The sequence below is a fragment of the Camelus ferus genome, chromosome 31, assembly GCF_009834535.1.
Source record: "Camelus ferus isolate YT-003-E chromosome 31, BCGSAC_Cfer_1.0, whole genome shotgun sequence".
Lineage (NCBI taxonomy): Eukaryota > Metazoa > Chordata > Mammalia > Artiodactyla > Camelidae > Camelus > Camelus ferus.
Window position 1 is genome coordinate 11,423,105 of NC_045726.1, and position 25,946 is coordinate 11,449,050.

The 25,946-nt window shown below is 49.9% G+C and overlaps 1 protein-coding gene across 1 annotated transcript in view; it reads left to right on the forward strand.

Moving 5' to 3' along the window:
- Positions 1–7,525: 7,525 nt before the first annotated feature.
- Positions 7,526–25,946, forward strand: part of EBF2 (EBF transcription factor 2) — a 144,863-nt gene continuing 126,442 nt past the window's right edge. The window contains exons 1-6 of the mRNA XM_014567087.2: positions 7,526–8,239; positions 10,739–10,895; positions 12,032–12,095; positions 12,353–12,408; positions 12,911–12,984; positions 19,142–19,210. Coding sequence (XP_014422573.2) covers positions 8,109–8,239; positions 10,739–10,895; positions 12,032–12,095; positions 12,353–12,408; positions 12,911–12,984; positions 19,142–19,210 — 551 coding nt within the window. The 5' untranslated portion in view covers positions 7,526–8,108. The remainder of the gene's footprint in view (positions 8,240–10,738; positions 10,896–12,031; positions 12,096–12,352; positions 12,409–12,910; positions 12,985–19,141; positions 19,211–25,946) is intronic.

Below are 25,946 nucleotides of genomic sequence, written 5' to 3' on the forward strand. Positions count from 1 at the left end.
AATGCATAGCTCTTGATTTTGCAGTTTCACTTCTAGGACTTTATCCCAAGGAAAGAATTATAGTATGTGAAAAGCAACAGCTTTGTAAGATGTTCATCATGGTATTGTTTATAATGGTGAAAAACTAGAAACAACTTAGATATTCAACAACAGCAACTGGTTAAACAATTTATAGTGTATCTTTTCTGGATAATGAAATACTATGCCAATATTAAACGTTACTGTAGGAAAACATTTACTGGTATGGAAAAATATGCTATATTAAGTTACTAATCAGCATATAGAAATATGCAAGAAAGGTTGGGAGAAAACTCACTTAAAAATTAACAACTTTTTAAAAATGTTAATGCGATTAGGGGTGGTTACGAATTTCTTTTGTTGTTGGTTTTTGTTTGTTTCTGTACATATTTTTGTCTGCAGTAAACATGCATTGCTTTTGCTTAAAAGGTGCAATTTAAAAAGGAGCTTCTGGGAGGCTTCAGTCCTGTGGAATACAAAGTTTTGGAACCTCCCTCTTCCCCGGGGCCCCTACCCTCCTTTTCCGCCACTCGCTGCTTCTCGGTTCTGTCTGTCCCGGCCCAGCTCGGTTGAACGCGGATTCCGGAAAGCGCTGCTGCGGGAGTTCAGCTCCGCGGAGACCGAGACCCGCAGGGCGAGGAGAACCTCGTCTCGGGCGGAGGGCTCAGGGCGGGGAGGGGCTCCTGGCTCCCCCAGGACGCACCAATCAACTGGTGATTGTCATGCAAACGGAAAGACCTTTCCAGAACTCCTTGCGTTGTCCTTCGGTTCTCCGGGGGTTTCCGCGATCCCGGCACGCCTGCCCGTCTGCAGCGGCCGGAGCCACCCGCGCTCGCGTTCTGGGTGCGACCTGTCTACTGCGGCTGGACAAGGCAGCGCTCAGCACCCATCGCAGGCGCCTAGGAAGTCCCCTCCCCTCCCCGGGAAAAGCCCCATCGGGGGCCTTTCATGCCCTCTGACACCTGCGGACCCCGAACTGGTTCAAAGCCCTTTCCTAGAGATAACTGCATGTTGGAAAAAAAAAAAAGAAATGTTGAGCGCCCACTGCGGGAACCAAAGCCAAGGAGCTAAGACAAGCAAATCAGAGTTCTTGCTCCAGGAGCTCACAAGCGGGGTGGGGTAAGGGCGTGGGAGAGAACTATCCCCATAGGAGGCTCACAGGACCTAGTGAGATACAGCGAGCCAGTATCATCCTGCTCATTTTACAGATGCAGATGGTGAAGGGAAGCAAGCGTTTATTGAACATCTAGTACGTGCCAGATACTTCCGCCTAAGCTATCTTCTTCCCAAAAGACAAATGAAGCTCTGGGGGAATAAATATCCCCATTTTGCCAATAAGGAAAACTGAGGTTCGAAGGAATAACACCCTCATTTTTTTTTTTTTAATAACACCCTCATTTTACCGGTTAGGAAGCTGAGGCTCTAAGGAGTCAGATCAAATGCCCAAGACCTCACCAGCAGAAGTGAGGCTCTAACCTGGGTCTAAAGCCTCCAAAGCCGGAAAAGGTCCTCCGCGCTGCCGCGCCACGTTGGAACCACTGGAGTGCCCCAGCTTGCCCTGGGTCAGGGCGGCAGAAAGTGCGGCAGTTATGAGGGTTTTACGGCCTTTAGTCCTGCGCCCCCTATGGGGCGAGGCCGGAATTGCCCAAAATACTGTTCCAAGCGCTTCCGGGCCCCTGGGAATGTTTCCGCGCGTGACCCCCGGCCCCCCTAGCACCGTGACCCCGGCCTATTCCCCTCCGGAAAACCAGAGTAAGTGGAAGTTCTGTCGCCCCTTCGAGGGTGGGACAGAGCTGCCCAGCCCGGCGAACTAGCTCTGTTTTCCTAGCTGGTTCTAAGGTTTCCTGACCCCGGACCCTCCAGCCCCAAATGCGTGTCCGGCTCCCGTGGAGGTGCGGAGGGGGTTCCCATCAGCCAGAAATGGAATTTCTAGGCCTTGGGCAGGATTTGAGGAGATCTCACGGTTAGAAGTCCAAATTTAAAGCGTTGAAGAGAACGTGAAAGCATGTATTTTCCTCAAGTGACTTTTCTGGATTTTCTCTTTTGCCACCGAGGTGTGTGATGTGCGTGGAGGTGACGGTGGGTTGTGTGTGTGTTGGAGGAGATCGCCTGGTGCCAAATGGAATGACATTCTAGCTGGTGCCATAATTGTGGCTGTACCCTCTTCCCCCTCAACACATACACGTAATCCAGGAGTGGGAGTTGGGAAGACAAGTGTATTATGGAGAAGAAAGTTGGATCTGGAAGCCAAGGGTGTGTTTCTGGGGCTTGGAGGACGAGGCGACCCGTGCAGAGGGTAGTGGGAGCCTTTTGTCACCCCTCCTCCGTCGGAGGAGGCGGCTCCGGAGGGGGGCGCGCTGCCCCCCGCGCGCACAGCGCGGTGCGAGCGCCGGGCGGCGGAGCGCGCGTGTACAAGTGTGTACGTGAGCGTACGTGTGAAATGTGGCGGCGCCGGCCGCGGCAGAGTGTACGCTCGGCAAAAATATGAATAATCAACACATAGCTCACACCTCCGCAGCGAGCCGGGAGGGAGCTGGCGGGTCTCAAGGGCTTTCCCCTGCCGGCTGGCGGGGGGCGGGGACCACCAGGAAAAGAGGGGGGCATTTTGGAGGAGCGCTTCAGTTATCTTTCCCCTCAACTGAGCTGAGAAACCGAAATAAGGAGGGGAAGAGTCACATTGAACTTTTTCTGTTTAAAGGCCTTACATCGCTCGCCATTGTGGTGCATTGGAAGTGGGAGACCGGTGTGGGCCTTTGTTCCCTTCTTCTCAGCTGAGATGCCACTTGTCATCTCCCATCCTCATTTTATTCAACTGTAAAATGGGAGCAGATAGATCCCGCTTGATGTGTTGCTGTCAAGTTGAAGGGTGAGAAAGTGCGTGGCAGTGCCTGGCTCCCAAACGTCCTGCCTCCGTTCGTTTGTACCTTCTTCCCAGCCCCATCCTGCGTGGAGACCTGCTTTCTTAATGCGGGTCTCTTAATGCGGGTCACTTTGCCCCTAGATCTCTGCGCCTTAATACCGCTGTGGTGGAGATGCCATCGCCTTAGTGCACAGGTTCCCAGGAGGGGCTGCAGGCGGCCGGTTTACTCCAGCACAGACCCAACCCGGCCCTTAACGCGCACGTCCCCCACCCACCCAGGAAATAAGGTCTGCAGGTGCACTGGAAGGCCTCACCAGGCACTTCTCTCCCTACGGATCACCAGTCGCCCATCACACACATACACACGCACACCGCGGGCCCAGCTCCGACGTCCGCCCTGCAAACCGCCAAATGCGGCTGCTGCTTCAAAAATTTGTTCTCCTGACCTTTCCGCATCTCTGCCTAGGCTCCCTCGCTCGCTCTGCACCCGCAACCAGGAAATGGGAAGGAAGGGTATTTCTGAGGGGCAATACTGAGGGGTGAGGGAGCAGGAGAGAAAAGAGGAAGAAAAAGAGGAGAAAGAGGAGGAAGAGACTTTCTGTAGTTGTCGAGTCTTAGGGTAGAGCCACCTCTGGCTCCTTCAGTCTATTTTGACTGGCCGGGGTGCCACATCGTGTGTCTCTGCAGTGTTTTTCGACGCCTCAGTATTTCGGCAGCTGTTTCCGTTAGAATCCCCTTCCCTATGTAAAACCAAATCAAGAAGTGCATCTAAATTCTTCCCAAATTGTCCTAAAAAGGGGTCTGCTCGGTATGGACGGTGGAGTCCTGAAATGTTTGTAGCGCATTTGTGAATAGAGTAGTTTTTTTTTTTTTTTTTTTTGGCTCCCTCCTTCTCTAGGGAGATCTCATTTATGGAGCATTGGAGTCTAGTTTCAGTAAGAAATTTGGATTGGGGATTAGTGGAGTTGGATATTTAACTGATGCAAAGTTGAAATTCGAAGTGGGAGTTAGTGGAGTTGGATATTTAAAAAATTATTTCATGAAGTACTGTGAACTAAATATTCGTCAGGATTCTGAGATTCTACTCAGACAAATAAAAAGCAAAGGTGCCAGCTAAAATAAACAAATTGGAAAATTCACGTCCGAAGAGAGGCTTCTGGGGACTGCTACTTATTTCATTTATAAAACGCAGACTGACTGTCCCTGTGGATCTAATTTCCTGGGTACTAGTCAGGCTCCATTCTTCGGGTTGGGTAGACCCAGGCGCCGCCGCATGTGACTGGGAGTTGGGGTGAAGGTCGGGTTGTAAGGGGGAGGGTGTTCTCACACCTCCGATTTCACCCCAGGGCCCTGCTGGACGAGAACTAGGCCCGGAGAGCAATTTTCTAAGAAAAATCCCCGAACCTCTGACCCGGAGGAGAGACGCAGCGCCCAGGAGACTTGGACCAAAAGAGACAGGGGAAACGGGCCTCAAAACCGATCGAGAGGAAATTGAACATATCGGACTGAGGTGCAGATGTGAAACATGAACGGGGGAAATGAAACCTGGGGGGTTCATTGAGAAGAGTGAACAAAGCAGGGGACAGGGTAAAAGACGGAATATCACCACCCCCTCCTCGGTTTTGTGTAAACAGATTGTCGTAAAGAATTTTAATAATGTTCATCTTGGATTTTTCTCAACCCCGGCAAGGGGCGGAACGAAGCTGGCGGGCCGGAGCCCGGGAGGCGCGCGCGGGCCCCGCACCCCCGCCGGGCCGGCTTCCCCAGGCCGCAGCTGCGCCTGCCGGGCCCCCGCGCGGCTCAGGGCGGGTTTTGTGTGGCTTGTTCGAAGAGGTTTTTTCGGGGGTAGCCGGAGGCGATAGAGATGCGAGAGACCCTCCAGGCGGAGCCACTGCCTCTCACTCCATCACTAACCAACGCTCCTTCCGCGCGGGTGGCCGACTCTGCGCCCGCCCCTCCCCAAAACCTACAGAAACCTAATTAAGCCCAACTCGGGTGGCAGAAACGCTCCATGCTCTCCGAAGGCCGAAGCGCTCCCACTGGGGGCCCAGGGCTGCTTCCCTCTCTTTCTGTCCCCTCCGCCCCCTTCCCTGCGCTGGCCAGGGAACTCCGGCCCATCCTGGAGGGAACTTCATCCGTGGCTGGAAGCCCACAGGGTCCGCTGCCTCGTGGCGGCCGCTTGCCCCATCGCCCCGCGCGGTGGCGGGGAGGGCGCCCCTAGCGCAGCCGGCGAGGAGCGGTAAAGCTCTCCCCTACCCCCAGGTCAAAGTGCCGGGGCCACGGCTTTCAAAATTGCCTCTCCGCAGGGCACCAAGGCCCCTGAACTTGTCTCTGCCGTGCGCGGCCGTCTGGTTTGGGGCGGGCAGCAGGAGCCGGGAGAAAGAACCAATTCATTCGCTTCCTGAGGGGCATAATTTGGGTGGCAGCTGTTGCGGGAGAGAAGAGCCAGCGTCCTCGACCCCGGGTCTGCCCTTTAACCCCAGCCAATGCGGGCCTGAGGGGTAAACGGGCCGGGCCGGGGCCGGGCCGGGCCCGGGCCTGTTGCCGCCTCGCGCCCCTCGGGCTGTGCTCGGTACCTCTCCTGGGCAGCGTTGAGGTGCTGCAGATCAGAGGCCCCCTGAAAAAAATCTCTGGGCTCAACATGTCTTGAGGGTCTCAAGGGCTGTTCAGCCCTTTCCACCAAGGAGTCCGTTGACTCCACTGGGCACAGACCTAGGATGAGGATGTGGGTGGGTGGTTACTTGAGGTTCAGAGAGATTTAGAAAGAGAGTGGGGCCAGGGTAGAAGACTCTGGTGTTTAGTTTTTGCAGGGACAGAATTTATCCATAAAATCTGCATGTAACAGAGAATTGCCTAGCTGAAATAAGGTATTAAGTTTCATCCTACAAATTTTTCTACCACCTTCCTTCTTCCTTCTTTGGACAACTCCTATCTTACTTGGCTGTTACACCAGTCCTGTTCCATATTCTTATGCCCAATCGCCCTTCATGACTCCCCCCTACCCATCTTGTCCAACAAGACCAAACCAGATCCTTGGGGTCGGGGTGTCACAGTCGATACAACCAAGAGACGGGGATTTCAAATTCTCTACGTCCCCTCTCCTCGTCCCGCCATCAACTATACCAATCCCTGGACCCAGGTTTGTTTAAAGAGGGTCGGCGTACCCTCTCCCCCTCCCCATCGGTTTTCAAGCGAATATCCTCAGTGAAGACCTGCGCTTCCTGAGCGCGATTCGTCCACGCAGCCGGGTCGCGGTTTACCCAGGGGTAAACTGGAGGCGCGGATCCGTCCCTTTCTCAAGAGAGCGGCATTTCTCAAAAGTGCAAGCTTCCTATCCGCCCAGGCAAACGAATTGCAAGGCGCTATGTCCTCTAGCGGCAAACTCTCGCAGTTCATTTGTGAGCGCTCACCTACACCTAAGGGATCTGATCGGGAGTCAACCCACACTCACATTTGAGTCTTAAGTGGGGGAAAGTCTCCTGGATGTAATCCGGGCTTTTGCCAAGGCCCTGTCGGTAATGAGGCCGGGAGGCTTGGGCGCAGTCGCTCGAACTGCGGAACAGCTGATTTGTCTCCTCCACGGCAGATGGTCTTTGAGCACAGATTTGCATTCATTGTCTTCAAATCTGTTTTCGCGCTGGTGTTCTAGATTTCAGCAGCAGATCTATGCACAGATCAGAATACAAAAGGGGAAGCAAGAAAATAACACCCAGCCAGGAGGATTTTTAATAGGCACCGTTAGCTGCCCGGCAGTAGTTAAAAAGCCGTCTAGAGTTTCAGCTGTTTGGCGGCGCTGCCGCAGCCTCCCGGCCACCAGCCCGCGGCCAGCACCGCGGCGACCGCGCGCCTTGGGCAAAGTTTCCGCGACTCCCCTGCTGCCTCTCTGCAGCTCCTCTGTGGGCTCCCCCGGGCTAGGGAACTCGGGGGGGAGGGGGACAGGAGGGACAACGCCGGGCAGCTCTCGCACTCAGCCTGCCACGATCTGTCAGCAGCCTCTCATCTGCAGGGTGCAACTCCCGCTCGCGTCCGCCCGGGGGTATTTTCCTTAGCTCTTTGACCATTTTCCCCGACACTCTGTTTATTTGAATAGCATTTGAGCCTTGTTCTTCCCCCACCGCACCCCACCCCCCTCTTTCATTCATATATCCTCTCTCAACTTGTAAACCGCATGCAAAATCTGAGTGTCCCCAAGTAACTCCAGGAGACTTGGGAGAGCGTCCAGGGAACTGGGTTGTTCTGGGGAACGTTTGCACAAAACAGAAGTACATGTGGTCACGCTCTCCGCTTCTTCACAAACCTGCACACAGAACCCAAGCCCCGGGAATGAATATGCCTCCCGACAGGCTACAAAAACCTGCATTTAGAGGCAGGATCCACGGAAGCTTCCGGCTCCCGCGACCAGACTGAGCGGACACGTACCAGCCCGCAGGGCTGGACTACCCTGCTTCAGTGCAGGCTTTGCGGGCCCCCACGCACGCACATGGGGTCTGGGCAAGGACCGAGTGCCGGGAGCTTTCTGTCCCCTTTCACCTCCCGGACTCCCGGCAACGCCGAGCGTGGCGCGCGCCGCCTGAGGACGTCGGCCGGGCCTGCCCAGCGCCGGCCAATCCCGAGCGTCTATGCAAATGAGGCTCCTTATCGGGCCACGACTCCGCCTCCCGCGGCCCAGGCCGTAGTAACCCATTCATGGGGCAGGCGCGAGGCTGCAGCCCGGCTCCGCAGCGCTCGCAGCCACCGCCTCCTCTCCGCTCCGGGTCTTCCCCTTCCTTTTACAACTGATCCTGTTGGGGATTTTTTTTTTTTTTCTAAATTGGATCGGTAGGGAGGAGCAGGGAGGGGGGTGGGGGACCAGGAGGAAGAGGAGAGATTAGGCAGCCATCAATCTCCTCCTGTTTCTCCCAGAACAGGTGATGCTTCAAAATTGTGATCACTTTCTGGAGGCAGCGCTGCCACTGGAAGGATGCGAGCGACCTAGGGCGGAGGGCCTGAGGCGGCAGATCTGAACTTCCGAAGGACAGAACCCAAACTTTAACTACATCTGTCCGCACCTCACGCGTGGAAGCAAAGGACGGGTTATCTCTCCCCCCACCCCCCCAAGAGAGACTCAAACTTCGGCACTTGATCCCTTTTCTTGGATTGGTTTGGAGGAGACGGTTTGGTGACAACGTTGGGAACAGTGAGGACAGCGTTGTAACTCATTTTTAAAGCGACAGTAGATCAGACTTTTTAAATGTTTGGCATCCAAGATACTTTAGGAAGAGGACCAGCTCTGAAAGAGAAATCGCTGGGCGCCGAGATGGATTCGGTCAGGTCCTGGGTCCGGAATGTCGGCGTGGTGGACGCCAATGTCGCGGCGCAGAGGTAACGAGACGGCCGCACACTTATTATGCTCTCAGCCTCTCGCTTGTTCGTTTCTCGCTCTCTCGATCTCTGTCTCTCTCTGTGTGTCACCACCCTCGCTGCCCTGGCCCTTGATCGCTCCCTCCCCCTATATTTCGCCCTGGCCTGGCGCGCTGGGGCTCGCCCTCCGGCAGGCAGGTCGCTGCGGTTAGGGGAACACTTACCCCGCGGCCAACACTCGAGTTTCTGAACTGCCTGGGTCGTTTGTGTTTCTCCCGCACGCCTTCCCCACAGACTACTCTTTGGGAGGAAAAATAACAAAGTAGCATCCGACGCCTCGCAGCTCAGCCCCTAGTCCTGCAAGACGGGCCGGGTCCGGAGCCCAGCGTGAGCACCCAGCCGGCAGCGGCGACCACCGGAGGACAGCCGGCTTTTCGGCGACTCCCGGGTTCCGCCAAGCTGCTTGCGAGCGCCTCTCCTCCCGCATCCTGCAGGGCGATTCCTGGAGGCGGGGAGCCCACGGCCAGATGGCGGCGGCGGCTAGAGGAGCCGTGGAGGCCGGAGCGGCTGCCTGTGAAGGCAAAGCAGCCGGGTGCTCTGGGAGGGGCGCAGACTGGAGGGTCCGGGAGCAGAGATAAAACAGCGGACCAGACGCACAGAGGCGGGGGTGAGGGGAGAGAAGAGACTAAAGAGAAAAGATGGAGTAACAGTAGAAGCAGCCCGTAGGAAAAAGGCGAGGAAAGGAGACGCGCTGCAAAAGCAGCAGTCACAGCCTCTAGTTTTGCTCGTCCCTGAAGTTGACTGTTTCTGAGCATCCTCCTGCTGAGATAGTAAATGCCTTGTCCAGCTGCCACCCCATGAAGACATTCTGGTTCCCCTCCCTCATCACCACTATTGAGCTGGCATTTGTGGTCTCTACGACCTTGTCTGTCAGAGACAGCCCCCTTACCCCAAAGAGCTCACGAACTTCTTCCCACGACTGCCGCCTCTCTGTCCGCTCTCCTGGCCATCCCCCTCTAAGTCCTAGCTTCACGCGGAGAAACTACTTCTTTTCTAGACAGGTCACGACTCTACCTGGAGTCCCGGGTAGAGCGAACCGGCCACTACTCTTGGAGGAGAGGAAGCAAAAGCCGCTACGCTCCGGAGACCGGAGCAGGCGGCAGCTCCCTCCCTCCTGCCCGAGACCGGGACGCGCCCGTGTCCTCGAGCAGATGGCAGGCCACGGCGGCGGCTTTCCGCAGCCGTCTGGGGACTCTCTGGGCTGCAGGCCGAGGAAAAGCAGGCAGCACCGCAGAGCGGGCTCTTCGGCGCATTTCCTTAGCCAAGCACCTGGAAGAGGCCTCCCCTACTTTCCTCCCTTCTCCGATCAAATAATTGTTACAGTTAAAACAGGCAGTCCGATGGGGAGGGGGGGATTCTAGCCAAAATTTTACACCCTTCAAAAGAGAGAAAGTGCTCGCGCCCTAGAGCAAGACGCCCGGCGACCCCAGCACCGCGGGGCAGTCCCGTCCACCTGCGCGCTCGCCTGGGCCGTGAGTCTCCTGTTAAATGCGATCTGGCGGCCAGTTTGTCCCCGGCCGCCGTAGGTCGGCAGGGAGGTGTGTGCACATACTCAGTACGCTCCAGGGAGCCTCCCGGGTTCTCCAACACCGGTATCGCGGTCGGCGCGTTTGGCCCGCGCGGCCCAGAGATGCGGCTTGAGCCGGGAGACCCACAGCCCCAGGCGAGGACATTCCAGCCTCTTAATAACATTTTGGCTTCTCCAGGCTCAGCAGTTCTAGGGGCAAGGTCCTCAGTATCAGGTCGTACGCGATGGCCCTAGAAGCCTGGTACTGGTTCAAGGGGATTCCACCCTGCTACTGCCCCGGGCAAAACTTTTCGGAAGAGCGAGGAAAGCAGGCAGTGAGGCCTCTCCCTGTAGGACCCAGGCTTGGCTTCTGGGCTTCCCGTCCGCTCAGAGGGGTTCTTGCCCACCGCCCTTTCGGGATAGCTTGGTGGTGGTGGGGGGGGGCGTTGTGGGCAGTAGTGCCGGGACAGGTAACTCCAATGAAGATGAAGGAATAGGGTCATTTCTTTAAAAGTAACGAGGCGCTTAGTCCCCTAAGCCTGGGGCCCAGCCCTGAATCCTGACCCAGTCCGCAGAAGATTGGGCCACCTAATGGGACAAGACTTGGGCCAGTGCCTCAGGGGACTCCTGGGGGCCTCGGTCTGTAGTCATGATCCTTTGGTCTCCACTAAAGGCCAGACTTTGAGCTGCTGGGTGCTGGGATGCCCGGAGGCTGGAACAGCTGGCAGTGACAGCATTCGGGGTCGTCGGCCCTGCCACCCGATCCCTGTGGCCACTCCTCTGAGGAGTCCTCACTTCTTAATCCTAATTGAAAAGAAGGCCCGAGGGCTCCAGAAGTCTGGACCCCGGACAGGGACCCCTGACTGTCTGCGGTGTTGCATGGGCGCGTTGGTAACATCGTGTCTTTCTCTCCTTCCCCGGATGCGGTGTCCTCCGTGTCTCTTCGTGCGCAGCGGAGTAGCCCTGTCCCGGGCCCACTTTGAGAAGCAGCCTCCCTCCAACTTGAGGAAATCCAACTTCTTTCATTTCGTCCTGGCACTCTACGACAGGCAGGGGCAGCCGGTGGAGATTGAGCGCACTGCCTTCGTAGACTTTGTGGAGAACGACAAAGTAAGCAGAGGTCCCCCTCTTCCCCTGGCAGCTTAATAACTACCTCCTTGCAAAGCACTAAAGATCCCATCTGTCACTTCCGACACTTCTCCACTCACATCAGGAGGGATGAGAAATCGAGGCTTCTCACCCCCGGCCTCTGAATCAGTCGATTTTCCCGCATCTTCTCCCGCCCGCACTCCCCTCCCACACCTCCCTTTGTAGGGGCGCTTGTGGCTTTTCGAACCGGGCTTCCGGATCATTAACAGAGCCTGGTCACCGACTGACCGCGGAGCAAATGTCCTTCCAACTAGAGCATAGTTTAAACGTATACTCAGGGCCCAGGCTGCCCTTCTCTGTATTATTATTATTATTATTATTATTATTATTATTATTATTATTATTATTATTATTATTATTATTATTATTATTAATTATTTTGCACTTGTCAGTGCTGGCAGGGTGGGTTAGACAGGTAGTAGGTGGAAACCCACAGCCCGGCCTCCCAACCCATCCCCTTAGCCTTCTCTTCCACTCTGGTTCCCAAGGCAGTGCCTGCTCCCGGCCCAGGCTGGGTTATGGGGGCTGAATTTGATCTCAAATGAAGCCATGTGAGAAGAAAGGGAAGTGTCTTGCCCTTTCTGGGCCTGTCCCCTCATCTATACAGTGGAGTTTTGGAGCAGGCCTTCCCAAGATTCCTCTTGAATCTGGGCCTGTGTCCCTGAGCTGGTGGCCCCAAGACTCCATCCTGGCCAGGTAGGGCCGAACGCTGCCCTTCCAAATGACAGGTTCCTTTACCTTTCTGCCAAGAGAAGCCTTGGGGCTTCCTAAGGAAAGGCAGAGCCCGATGGGTTGGGTGGGGCCTGTTTAAACGCAGCCGTAGACACGATGTCTGGGGGTCCCACCTCTGGGGCGGCACTTCTGAGGACATTTTTAAGGGGGGGAGCAGACCGGTGGAAAAGGTCAAGTGACAGCGAGCCTTGGCAAGTTTCGGAGGTTGGCGAACGGCTGCCGCTCCTGCCCTTTGACCCGGGGCTGGGCAGGGGGTTGTTCAAAGCTGTCGGTTGAAAGATGGCAGGGGTTAGGGTAGGGAAGCCCTCTCTCTTCTTTCTTTCTCATTTTGGGGGGCTGGAAAGCAAAGGACTCTGTCTTTTCAGGAACAAGGCAACGAGAAGACCAACAACGGCACCCACTACAAGTTACAGCTCCTCTACAGCAACGGTGAGCGCCCTGCGCCCGCGGCGCCCGCGCGCTCCTTTCTCCGGGAAGCATTGACCTTGCTGCGGTCGCTGGCGGGCGGGCTCCAGGCCCGGGGAGAGCAGGGCTGCGGGAGGCCCGCTCGGAGCCAGGGGGTCGGGCGGGTGATCTTTGCCCCCAGGACGGCTCAACCTGCACTCAGCCCCGGCCCCACAGACGGGTCTGGGGTGCCCGGAAGGGCTGCGCCGCCCTCACCTCGTGCCCGCCCGCCTCCCCCGCAGGTGTCCGCACGGAGCAGGACCTGTACGTCAGGCTCATCGACTCGGTCACCAAGCAGGTGAGCCTCGCGGTCACTCGGCTCCTCCTCTCCCCCTCCAATCTCCCCTCTCCCTCATCCAGCCTGTCCCTGACCTGCCCTCACCCTCCATGACTTCCTGGGTCAGTCTTCATAGACCCTCCGCATCAACCCGCACCTGGTCTACTCTGGAAAAAAAAAAAATCGCCCTCCCCACTCTTCTCAATTATCCGGACTGGGGAGACGCTGGGGGTCGAGGGTAGTCGAGCAGAGGGATGAAGAGGGGAAGCAATTGGGAGATTCAGCACCCCCACCGCCCACAGTCTTTTTTGCGAGAAGTATGTCCTCACCGGGGCAAACTTTTCTATTACCATTTCGCTCGAGTTAACCAGGCCACAGCTCAGGTTCTGTGCTGCGAGCGGGGACTCCTGATGAAGCGGTGGGCAGAGAGAGGAGACACGATTTTGTGCTTGCCCTAAAGCCCTCTTTTCTTTGTCCCTCCACTTCCTCGTATCTCCCCTCCCTGCCCCCGCCTCCTTCGCAGCCCATAGCTTACGAGGGACAAAATAAGAATCCAGAAATGTGCCGAGTTCTCCTGACACACGAAGTGATGTGCAGGTAAGCGCCGTCTTTTTCCTGCGGGCTTTGCTGGAGCGCGGGGGCAGGTGAGCCGCGCTTGCGGCGCAGGCTCGCGCGCGTCCCGGGCGCTGACTTTCAGGAGACCTGGCGCCCCGGGAGGGAGGGCTCTCCGGGACTTGCCCTTGGGGCCGGTTCACTAGATCTCCTCCCTAAAAGCCAGATTCTGAGAGCAAGTCCGTTAGGACTCGAAAAGGAAACCCAGAGTCACTCAGGATTCCACCCCCTGGCATCTTGGGAGTTTCCTCTGCGACGCGGAAGGTCCACAGTCCAGCGGTTGGCGGCCGGGCCGGGAGGGGCTGAGCGGCTGCGGGTCAAGTTTGGGATCCGGGACTTTCCCTGAATCGGTCGCCGTCCGAGGCCAGCAGCGCTCAGTTCCCGCCGGTCCTGTCCCGTCCGCTTTAGGGGCAAGTTTCCAGGAGGGGCCACTTGCTGAGTTAACTGAGTCAAGGCACTGGAAGGACTCTCGGTCTGGGTGGGAGACCACCAGCGGGGTCAAGCGGCCCATTTTTAGGGCGCTACCCACCGCCTCCCAGCTGAGGCACCCGTCTGTGTTGCACAAGCCTTTTCTTCCAATGGGGATGTGGCTTTTCCTTGATTTCTCGAGCCAGGGGAGTTTCTTGGGTCAGGAGAAACTGCTGGGTGGAAAACTGGTCAGGTTCACGACTGGATGAGGGGGGAGGACCCCATGGGGAGATCCGGGGTCTGGGGCAACAGTTGGATTCTGATGACCAAGTTGTGAAAGGTGCTGTCTACCCTCATCTTCTTTTCCGAGGCCAGTCTATTCCATTTTGAGTCTTTCATTCTGCTCAACTAGAAGGAAAAAAAAATATTAGAAGACATTCATCCATACACTTATTCTTTCAACAAATTTTTATCGCGTGTCTAGTATGTGCTGGGTATGGGAGATCCCACAGCAAAGGAGAAAGGATATAGAAAGGAAACTCTGGGAAAAGGTGGTTATCTTACTATAAAAATTTTAATGCTTACTCCATAAACGTTTTTCTTCCTCCCAAAATCTCTAATTGGAAAGTCTCAATTCTTCCTTACTCCACTATTGCTCAGTGAGTGTCTTCCAACTCCAGAGTTTCTAGCTTCGGGTAATTGCGGACCATCTGAGCTAGTTTGGGTTGTTTTATGGGCAGCTCCCGGCAGCCCCGTCTCCCTCCCAACCCAGTCAGGAAGAAACCAGAACAATCGGACATGTTTGTTTTGGTTTTGACCAACTATTAGAAAAACAAACTTCGCCAAATGCAAAGTTCAACTCTGCCAGTGGCCTCAGCTGAGGGGAATTGAGAGAGGCCTCCTCGCCTGAGCAGCTGGGTGAGGTGTGGGGCGATGGAGTAACCAGATAGCTACTCCATTATCCCAGGGCCCCCTGATAGATTCTCTCAGAAAGAAACTACAACTCCAAGATGAACTTGTATGTAACACTCAGATTAAAGTCAGAACATCTTGATTTGGTTGGCTAATTGAAGGGCGGGTTTTTAAAAAATTCTTCTTTATACTTTTAAATGTCTTTGTTTGGAGAGATTGTCTTCTTAAAAGGAAAGAAAACAAAACCCAAATCTGGCCCATTGTCTGATGAATTGTATCTGTCATTTTAAGTGATACTCGCACGCCCCATCCAGCTGTAGTTAAGGCTGACATTTTTATTTTTTAAGCCCAATCAAATCCTCCTCATTTTATGCTGTTTAAGTAGAGGCATCAATTTTTAAAGGCTCTAGTTTAGTCTGCATTAGTAACACAATATAAAAATTTAATGTACTGTAACCTCTTTGCATTGGAGGCCTGGAAAGATGCGCCATTTTCTCCCCAAACTGGGGTTTAAAGCAAATATTAATTATGGGTAAATAAATGATCCATTGGATGGATACTATGTAGTGTGTGTGTATGTGTGTGTGTGTGTGTGTGTGTGCGCGCGCGCGCGCGCGCGCACGCACTTTGGGAGATGAGCTGGGGTGATGGCAAATATTGGATGCATCTAAAAGGGAATTCCTCATTTAATCTGTTAGTCAGAGCGGGTGACTCTCCAGTAAGGGAAAAAAGTTCCTTTTCCCACATATTAAGAGTCAGTTATCAAAGTCAATGACTCTAGGATGATTCAGATGAGCCCTGTGTCTCACTGGTTATTGCACACGCTTAGTTTCATGTGCAGAGTGTTCTTGGACGTACCTGGGAATTTCCCTGTGCTCTGCAATCTCTAGCAAAAAAAAAAAAAGCCCATAAACTGGTGTTTAGCTTTTAGGGGAGGAACAAAACAAATCTCTCCTAGGTATAACTTCTTCCTCCCTTCCCCAGTTGTCTCCACTCCCCTCTTCCCTGCTTTAGTTCATTCTGCCAATTATTAGCAAGGAGAAATCTAGTTGTTATGTCGCTTGCCAGCCACCCCTGTGCCCTCAATGCTCAGAGGGTTAAAAGATATTATAATTTGAACAGAAGTCGTCTCAAGGCCTACAGCTGGCTAATAACAGAGTTGTATTGAGCGCGAGCAAACCCCACAGCTGTGACTTTTCGCCACAAGGCGCAGGCTAGACAGAGCCCTAATCAGATGGGCCAGCCGGGCAGTGGGGCCAGTGTCTTTATCGGCCAGATGGTGTGAATTTAGACACTTTTGTTATGCAATCAGCAGGGAGGAGTTGGGGAGAAGAAAACAAAACAAAAGCCACCATGCTGTGTGCTTATTTGAGTTTGAAATTAGAGACAGATTTTTGAAAGTTGAGGGTTGAATTTTAAAAACGATTTTGGAGGGGAAAGGGCACACTGGCTTGTCTGGAGCAGGAGTTTGGTTGACTGGACATCCTGTGTCCATAGCTGGTTTTTTTGTTTTCTTCACTTATCCCCTCCCCTTGATCCCTTTCTGAAAAATCCAGGTAAGATCCAGATTGGGGTAAAATCTCTCACATTCCTCGCCTCCCATCCCCAACTAGTTTTATTTCTTCTTATTCCGTCTCTAAAGATCTCCTCAAGGAGGCAGGGAGGGTGGGAGAGGCCTATAAGCAAATCAAGAGTCTTTTAGGTAAAAAGTTCTCCAAATAAGGACCAGAATAAAAGAAACCAAACCAAGCCAAATGAGGGGCAGAGGAAAAGCTTTCATTTTCATTCGTTAGGAAAAAAAAAAGAGCACTTTGAGCCCCTCTGGGGTGGTTAGGAACACACACAACCTTAACCTAGTGCCAAGCTCAGTTTCCTCCTCTTTGTTTGTTTCCCATCTTTTCCTATTTTTTTTTTTCTTTTTAGTCTTGTTCGGTTTTTAAAAATACTTATCAGGGACTTCAGACTTAGAGATTGGCTTGTTGGAAATGAATCCTAAAAATGAGCCTTTTAATTAAAGTAGCTGAACCTAAAGTCGATCCCATCGGCTTTGTCTATACAGCAAAGGGAAGGGAGACTTGAGTTTGTTATCTGAGTAATTCAGGGACGGGGGCCTTGATGTCAACCCACATCCCTGATCCCAGAGTGACTGGGGAATGTAGACTCATGAATGTCTTCCACTCTCCACTTCCCTTTGCTTATTTTATGATTGCTGGCACGAGGACTGAATGTCATTTAAGAAACCAAATCAAGAATAACTAGGACATCTTGATGAGACCTTTTCTTTTTATAAAAGAAAGAAAGAAAAAAAAAAGAATTAGCTTTGGCTAACCCAGAGAAATTTTATGAAGGGCTCAGAAGGGGTGAATATAGCTCACTTGTATAATTTTTATACCTTCCAACAGCTGCGTGAGTGTCTGCTACATCTTTCCTGTGGTGTTAACTCAGAGATTATACTTAAATATGTTACTGTTGGAAGATGGAAGATTGGGTCCTAAAGTTTCTCTGCATTTTTCTTTGAATATCATTTCCTTCCCCTAGTCGATTCCCCACACTTGTATGACCCTGGCACCAGGCTTACATTTTTATCTGTTTTTCTTTTCCTCCAGAGAAAGTCCCCATGGAAAGCAGCTGAATTCAGCTGAGCAATTTTGCAAACTTCCTTGGCCTCCTCAGAATCCTTCCTTCTCAAACTAGACAGATTAGCACATTCTGAGAGAATTCTCTTGTAATTAAATTGTACCCAGAATCACACATGGATTTGGATTAAATTGACATGCTGGTGATGTCAAAGGGGAGGCTAGCTAGGTCTTTAGATAACTAGCATGCATAGGGCTTTTGAAATTGTGTTGCTAAGAAAAAGGATTTGCCTGAAGTGCACAGGTATTCCACTAACATAAGAAATAGAAATAGGAAAGGTGGCAGACAGAAATGGGTGGAGTAGGGAGTTAGGAAGAGAGACAAGGGCTTTGGGAGGTGGGAGAGCTGCTGGCCAGCACTTTTATTGGTGTTAATCCTGGGATGGCTTGAAATTTTAAAAGTTAAGACCTGATATAATTTCAAAGGCAAAATATTATTTCAGAAACTCCCAGTGGCAAACTCCGGCATTTAAGAAAGTTGAGACAAACTTTCTTTTACTTCCCACTAATTTGATTACATTTCTTAAAACCTCATTGTGCCCATTTGGTGAACATTTTTTTTTTTTTTTTTAGCATCTCCCAAGTCTATTTTACTTTCTGAGGATGGTGGAATTTCTTACGGAATAATCCACACACCCTTGCATGAGAGCGATGGACTTTAAAAATTTTTTTTAAATATCTGTTTGTTGGTTGGTAGTTCTGTAGAGGATCAGAGAGGGCAGATACACTGCCCAGAAACAGAAAGCAAATTGAAGATTGGGCTGGTATTAGGCCTTTGGGTCCCTGCTGCCACATGACTTCTTTTCCTTAATCTGTCACCACTTTTGAAGCGAAGGATGCTCAGGGAATCTCATAGCCTCATGGACTTCTTAAACCTAGAAGGGTTTCTGGAGATAATCTAGTCCCATACTTTAGTTTTATATATAAGGAAGGCAAAGCCCAGAGGGGTTAAAGAGATTTGACTAAATTCATGCAGCTAGCAAGTGACAAAGTTGGGTTAGGTGCCAGAGCCCTGATTCCTACTTTACCCATCTTTCTATCACGTCTCATCAACAGAGAGACTATCATGGGAAGAGCAATGCTCACATAAATGTGGTTCTTGCTAACAGTTATGAGATATATTCTCCAACAGCTGGAGATGGTACTGCTTTTCTTATAAGCCATGTCAAGGCTACATCCTTAACCAACTACCGCTGATGGCAGACCATGTGCTTGGGTGAGCTGAGAGGTATTTAGAAGGCTGTGGTTCTGGCAAGCAGCAGACAGGCAACATGAGGATGTGATTTTCCAGCCACCCAGCTTCCCTCACCCTGTTTGTATTCGTTTAGGTCTTTCATGCAGATACCTTTGGAGCGGAGTGTTTTGTTCTCTGCTCAGGTCCTGCTGAGTCCTTCCCATCTGTTGTAATTGCTCTAGGGTCCCTACTTTCTCTCTTCCTCTCAGATGATTCCACGAGCGCTTCTCGAGAATCTACCAGGGTACCCAGCACTTTGCCAGGTGGAAGGCTTGGGAGGTAGAGTTCTCAAGATGGGACTTACGCGCTGAGTCTCGTTTCTGTTCTGGACTTGGTGAAAATGTTGGGAGATAGCATTTAACACCTCCCTGCCTCATTTTCCTCCCACTTGACAATGTACACCACACTTCTGGTCTTCCTCCTTCATCTTTAGAAGATGATGGAAATGAATGCACGAATAAACATTTAGAAAGTACACTGAGTTGTTTGAAGAAAGATGGTATGTAACTAAGGTTTCTAATAATCCAGGCAGCTGTGGGTATTTTTAAATACCTTTTCCTTTCCCCTCTTACTTGAAATATTTATTAAGACACAAATACCTAAAAAAAAAATACAACAATAAAATCACTCAACATGGAGCTGGGGGTGATGTTATAGATCTTAATGTCCTATTGTCTGTTGTTCAGGTTACAAACATAACTCTTGGGGAAAGTTGTAATTTGCTGAGAATTACCCAGTTTATAAGTCACAGGGTGAGAATTTGAATGAATATTTTGGGGCTTTAAATTTAGTGTTGTTTTTAAACGTGGCCATAAACTCACTCTCAAGCAGCTGATAGTTAAGGAGCTACCTGGGACATACTCATTTTTGGTGAACGTTCTTACATTATATGTGTATTTTCTTGATTTTTAACAAATTTCTTTTACTCTTTTGGTCCCTTCCCAATCTACAGTCGATGCTGCGAAAAGAAAAGTTGTGGCAATCGAAATGAGACTCCTTCAGATCCTGTCATCATCGACAGGTAGGGGGGAAAAGTGATTTAAAAAAAATCGTGTCTGATTTCTTTCCTTTAGAATCTTAACTCTGAGTACTGATCACTGGGCTTTGACGTAAGGTTGGTTTCGTGTTATCTTCAAGGCATGAAGCTAGTCCGACATGTGCTTTCTTGTCTTGGTTGGCCTTCCTTGGAAGAAGTCAGAACCTTCCTTTTTGAACATATGTCTCTAAATCTGTGATGAGATTCTTTTCCAGGTGCACTGACTCCACCATAATAAGGAGGGTGTGGATGGTATAGGCTGGTAAAGGATGCCGTCTCTCCTGTCTGTTGGGATAGGGTCTCAATCAGTTCCCTAGAAGAGGCAGTGTACCCCATTTAAGCGGTGACTTCTCTATCATTCTCAGTGATTGCTGTTTGCCTTGAAGACTATCAACTTAGATTACGGTTTAGAGGATGATGACAAGCTCTGTTGCATTGAGGGAGATTCATTTCTACTGCAGAGGATTGCATTCTGGGTTCCCTGTTATGTGCCGAGTAGGAAAGATTCTTTGGGACGAGATGCTAATTCATGGAAATGTGATTTAGGCATCCTCAGCTGTATGTTTTTGTGATTGGAAACAGAACTTACCAACCAATGAAGAAATACCAAATTAACTTCCAGCAATCGCGTAATTTTTAAGAAATCCCATATTCCCACCCCTAATTTTTTCTCTTTCGTTAAAAAACGGAATAATTCCCCATTGCTTCTTTCTTTGGGTTTTTGTGTTTCTAGACAGGTCCTGAAATGGGTTGGAGAGACCACAGTCTCCAAAGTTGTTATTCCAATATTCCAACGAATTCTCAGTTGGGAGAATGGAACCTCTGGCATGCTTCCCAGAAAGCCAGCTTGGTTTCTTCGTGGAAAGTGTAGCATAGCCCTAGGAACGAGGAGGCTGGAGTTCTGATCCCATCCTAGCTTCTGACTTTGGACAAAGCACTCAACATCTCTGTGTGATGGTCTCACGGAGGGGATGGCTGGAGGGCATGGCCTGCTGCTGTAGGTTTCAGAGGTTGCTGAAATGTCCGTGGCAGTCTCGCAGTATTCTCTGAGATGCTTGGAAGAGGATGACAGCCAGGTAGACAGTGTTTGCTGGATGTATATGGTGCCCTGGCCATCACAGGAGGATCACGTGAGACAAATTTGAGGGGGCCATTTGGAATTTCTTTAGTTTTCCTGAAAGTGCATGGGTTGGAAGAACTCTTTGGGGTCAGCTGTCTTCCTCCTTTGATCGATGAAAAGACTGAACTCAGAAACGGTGACACGGCTTACCCTTGTTTGCAGGACACTAGAACACATACATCCGTATTTCTAGGCCCACGATTCTCTCGCTGCTACAACCTTTTCTCTAGCACTCTGCATCCCAGCTTACGTGCGTTGGACGTGCTGATCACCTCCTCACCTCCCAGGATGCCCTCGGGCTCCTCTGGGGAATATGATGCCAATGACACCAGCCTAGACACAGATCCAGGCCTTTCCAGCATGTCCATTGAGCTCACGAATCTCCATCTAGTCTTTTTCACTCACTTCAGCTCTTCTTTCAAGAAGGTGTTCTACCTCATGATGGTTACATCCTTTTCGGTAATAAATACCCCGTAAGCGAGCTTTAGAACTGTTGCAAACCTGTACATGGTAACCCAGACCTTACATCTCATCAGCACACGTCCTCAGTGCAGTTCCTTCTCTAAGAAGCTGTGTATAACCTGAACCCTCAGGGAAAGCCGAATGTGCTACGTTTTATTCCTATATAATAGACATGTTCATGGACGTAGGCTTTCGGCATCCATGGAGAGGAAAGATTTTCATGTTATGGTGCCTTCGTTAGCGCTCGAATGCTTTACATTCTTTGGAGATGGTGGAAATTGTATTTTAGCTGCATCTTAGGGAGCTTTATGAGGCTGTGGCATTTATTTTTACTATCCTATGCACAATAAAACAGCCCGGCGATGTCTCTGCATCACTGGAAGTACGTGTTACTTCCGAAATGTTGTGCATCTACTCATGGAAACATACATACTGAAGGGGGCTATAAATTGACCAGGATCAGATTTTTAGAGAACTCATCTTATTACAAACAGATGCATTTGTCTGGCTCCTGCATCGTGGGGCTGTTGTTTGAAGATACTCTTCCTTCCCCGGAATCTTGTCTCACTGCTCCCGAATGTCTCCTTCCCTTCGTCTCTGGAAGCGAAAGGGGGTGAAGTCCAGTTTCCATTTGCCGGCGGTGGGATGGGCGGTTTGTGTCGTCCAGGGGTTGAGCTGTGCATCTGGTCCCTGGATTCAACATCTGCCGGCTTAGAGATGTTGAGATAACCCATGAGCACCAAACGGGTGCTAAGCAGTCTATTTTGGATTTCCTCTGAGTAAATATAGAACTCTCTTCCTTGCCCTTGTTCCTGTAACGCCGACTAATTATCTCCTCCCCCTTCTCGCTCAGTCGAACCAGATGCAGTTAATTTACACGGTCTCTTTGGGTTTTCTCACACAACAGGCATGTTCCACTCCGGCTCCAGGGAAGCCTGTTTATCCCCTTGGAACTGTGCGTGTTCCGCAGGGAAGGGGGAGGGGTGGCTCAAGAATGGTCCCCAAACTTTTCCCCACCAAGGACCCCTTTTGTCTTTTTGCCTTTGGTGAACCAGGTTCTGCAAGATTTTGCCTGCCAAACCGCAGTGAACAAGTCACAATTCAGCCGTGATTTCATTTTTATTAATTGAAGACATACCGCAGAAATGGGCAGGAAAAATCTCATCACAGAAATGCCATTGATCTCATCAATGGCCAATCAGAGTTTCTGATCGAGGCGAGACTGACAGTGTGACAACACTAACCTGATAGACGGCCAGCTCAGACACAAACAACTTGACTGTTCATCTAGCTCACGTGACCACGTCGTGGGCAGACATTCCATTTCCAATGGGCAGTCTGAAGTGTGAAATAGAGCTTTGACTACCCCGTGGCCCCTTAATTGAAAATCGTTGGATGTTACAACAGGGCACCCCCATCGGAGACTTAACTTTCCATTTCCTAAGCCTCAGACTGGGGCTTTTTTAACCCCCTGCTAAATAACAACCTGCCTTAATCTCTCTAGAAACATAAATTTAATTTTTATTTTCAGTCATCTTTTTAGCCTGCTTTTGCAAATTCTTGGGCAGCCACGCCCCTCTCCAAAAAGCCAGGCCAACGCGCAGCCCAGCAGGGGTGCTGCTCTATGCCGGGGCCTCCGGGAAAGCCTTCCTTCTGGGTACAGATATGTGTGTGTGTGCAGAGTGGCAGTTAGGTTTGTTCGTTTTTAGTGTAAAAGTCCAAAGTTCCTATCTGAAAAAAAAACTCAGCAAAATGGAACAAAACAAAACCAACAATGAAAACATAATCCCTACCGCGGGCTTCCGCCTGCATCTTGTCTGTGCAGACCTCTGTGCGGTAAATAAAAATAAAAAGGCGCAAACTGATTTACACTTTGTGGTTTCAGAGGGAAGCGCTAATTCAACCTTGATGTTCATGGGCTGTGCTCTCTTCAGATTCTCTTCTCCATCTGGAAGCTTCTTTTGAGTATCTACCGAGTCTCTGGACTCAGGATAACTTGGTGGTCCGTGGGAAGAGGATTTTAGGGACAATCTCATTGATATGGGAGGAGGAAAAAGAGTCTACTGTTCCTGTAGCCCCAGGAAAAGTCAGATGGGAGAGAGGATGAGCGTTCTTTCTGAGACTTTATCGGCCGCCTCTGCCCACGTGCCCGCTAGTATGATGTTTTCTCTTAAAAAGGCATCTCCAACCTATTTCTCATGTGCTAAATATCTCAGTCTTTTGTCTTGGGACTTTGGTCTCCTATATTTATGGGCTCTGTTGTCTAGAAGGACCATTTTAGTTTTGATATTTTTGTTTGTTTCTTTCTTTTGTTTTTCAAGAAGCCAAACAAACATCAGAATGACCCTCATTCAAAAGATTTACACAAAACTATCTGGTGCTTATTTGCCCATGAGGGGTCTTCCTGGTATATTCTCTTCCTTTCTTTAAAGAAAAATTTTAAATGTTGTAAAATACATACAACATAAAATTGACTATCTTAGCCATTTTTAAGTGTATAGTTCAGTGGTATTAAATACCTTCGACTTGCTGTGCGACCATCATCACCATCTACTTACTGAGCTCTTTTCAGCTTCCCAAGCTGAAATTCTGACTTCCTATTTCCCCCTCCCCCCAGTGCCAGGCAACCACCATGCTACTTTCTGTCTCTATGAATTTGACTCTTGTAGGTACCTCTTATAATGCTGTATTTGTCCTTTTATGACTGGCTTATTTCACAGCATCATATCCTTAAGGTTCCTTTGTGTTGTAACATGTGTTACAATTTACTTCCTTTTAAGGGCTGAATAATATTCCACTGTACGGTTATACTACAGTTTGTTTCTCTAGTCATCTGTCAACGAACACCTGGGTCACTTCAACTTTTTGGCTGTTGTGAATAATACTGCTGTGCACATGGATGTACAGATATCTCTATGAGTCTTTGTCATGAGTTCTTTGGGGTGCACACCCAGAAATGGAATTGCTGCATCTTATGATAGTTCAAAGAACCACCGTGTGGTTTCCACAGCAGTTACAGCATTCTGCACTCACACCAACAGGGCACAAATGTTCCATTTTCACATCTCCACGTTACTTGTTATTTTCTTGTTTAGTTTTGTTTTTTGATCATTGCCATCCTAATGGATATGAGTTTTCTCCTTCTTTGTTAAGTGAAGTTCTCTCCTGCCGCCACCTTGGTCAGCATCTGCACCTGCTGCTTCCTGCTCTGGTCCAGGCTTCTTGTTTGCCCTTCACCTGCCATCTGATACATCCTCTTCCTGCTTCTCTCTGCCTCACCGACTACCTTGTTCCATCAGAGAAGTGTTTGGAGCCTCCTCCCTCTAGGCCATAGTTTTTTTCCTCTCTCCTTGTATCACTTAACTCCAGAAAGTGCTATTGGTGGAGCGAGAACTCTCACAGAATAACTCCAGGGGGTAAAGCCCTGCCAGCCTTCCATGCATGCTGAAGATACTGCATTAATCCCGAACGCTGGAGTTTTCCTTTCCCTTTATCAAATGAACTCCATATTAATCTACTCTTGATTTGTGGTGTAGATTCTGCCTGTACTTTTTTCTGTCTTTTTAAAAAAAAATTCAGAGGCTTTTTTTTTTTTTAGTTCAGGTATAATCCGTTTACAGTGTTGTGTCAATTTCTGGCGTACAGCGTAATGTTTCAGTCATACATATGCATACATGTATTCCTTTTCATATTCTTTTTCATTTTCCTTATAGGTTACTACAAGACATTGAGTATAGTTCCCTGCACTATACAGGACCTTGTTGTTTATCTATTTTATAGTAGTTAGGTTCAGCAAATCTCAAACTCCCAATTTATCCCTTCCCACCCTCTTTACCCCCTGGTAACCATAAGTATGTTTTATGTCTGGGAGTCTGTTTCTGTTTTGTAAATAAGTTCATTTGTGTTTTTTTTTTTTTCCTAGATTCCACATATAAATGATACAATGGTATTTTTCTTTCTCTTTCTGGTTTATTTCATTCTACTTCACTTAGAATGACAATCCCCAAGTCCATCCATGTTGCTGTAAATGACATTATTTTACTCTCTTTCATGCCTGAGTAGTATTCCATTGTACATATATATACCACAATTTCTTTCTCCAATCATCTGTCACTAGACATTTAGGTTGTTTCCATGTCCCGGCTATTGTAACCAGTGCTGCTATAAACATTGGGGTGCATGTATCTTTTTGAATTAAGAGTTTCCTCCGGATATATGCACAGGAGTGGGATTGTTGGATCATTTGGTAAATCTATTTTTAGTTTTTTTAAGGACAGATTCTGCTTTTAACCCCATTGTCCCTTTCGGCATAGAAACAGTATTTGGATAGAAGTTGGAGTTGAGCTATAGGTGAGAGTTATGTCCGCAAAGCCCAGTGGATTCTTGTCATTCTAGGCCACTCAGGTTAGTTTTTAGCCTGTGACCAGTCCCTTCCTTTCCCTGGAAAAGGATACAACCAGATAGATCAGTAGTGATTCCTCCTGAACAAAGAATTCTGTCTCTGAGAAGGATGGGTTAGAACCATAGTCAACATTTATCTAACATTTAATGGGTACTTCTTGTGTGCTGGGCATTGTGCTAAGCGATTTGTATTCATTAAATAATCTTAATTAACCTCCAATAGTTGAGAAACGTCTCAGCTTTACAGAGGAACAAATGAATTATGGAAACACAAACTCAGCCAAGGTCACAAAGCCTTGTCCAATTTCAATGGTGAAACTGGAGTGTAGTCAATAGGTAGAAGTTATGGAGAAACAAGTTTAGCATAAAAGAAGGAAAAACTTTCTAGAATTTAGAGCTGTTAAAGAATGGAAAAGCCTGGTGAGTATGGTCTAAAGAATTCCTGATGGGGACATCAGTGAGGGCTCTGTTCTCTGGGAAGCGGCGGGCGTTGTTGGCCTCCAAAGTATCACTTAACTTTGAGAGTGTGCAAGTCACATTCAACGGTGTGACAGGTTTGATGGAATATCAGCCCCCCGGGGACTGAGGGGCAGCACAGGATAGCGGAAATGACCCTGGACTAGGATCAGGACACCTGCTTCAGATCCCAGATCATTCACTTACGAGCTGCCTAATATCACGGAAATCATGAACCTCCTCTCTGAGCCTCAGTTTCCCAATCTGTAAAGCCAAGTGCTG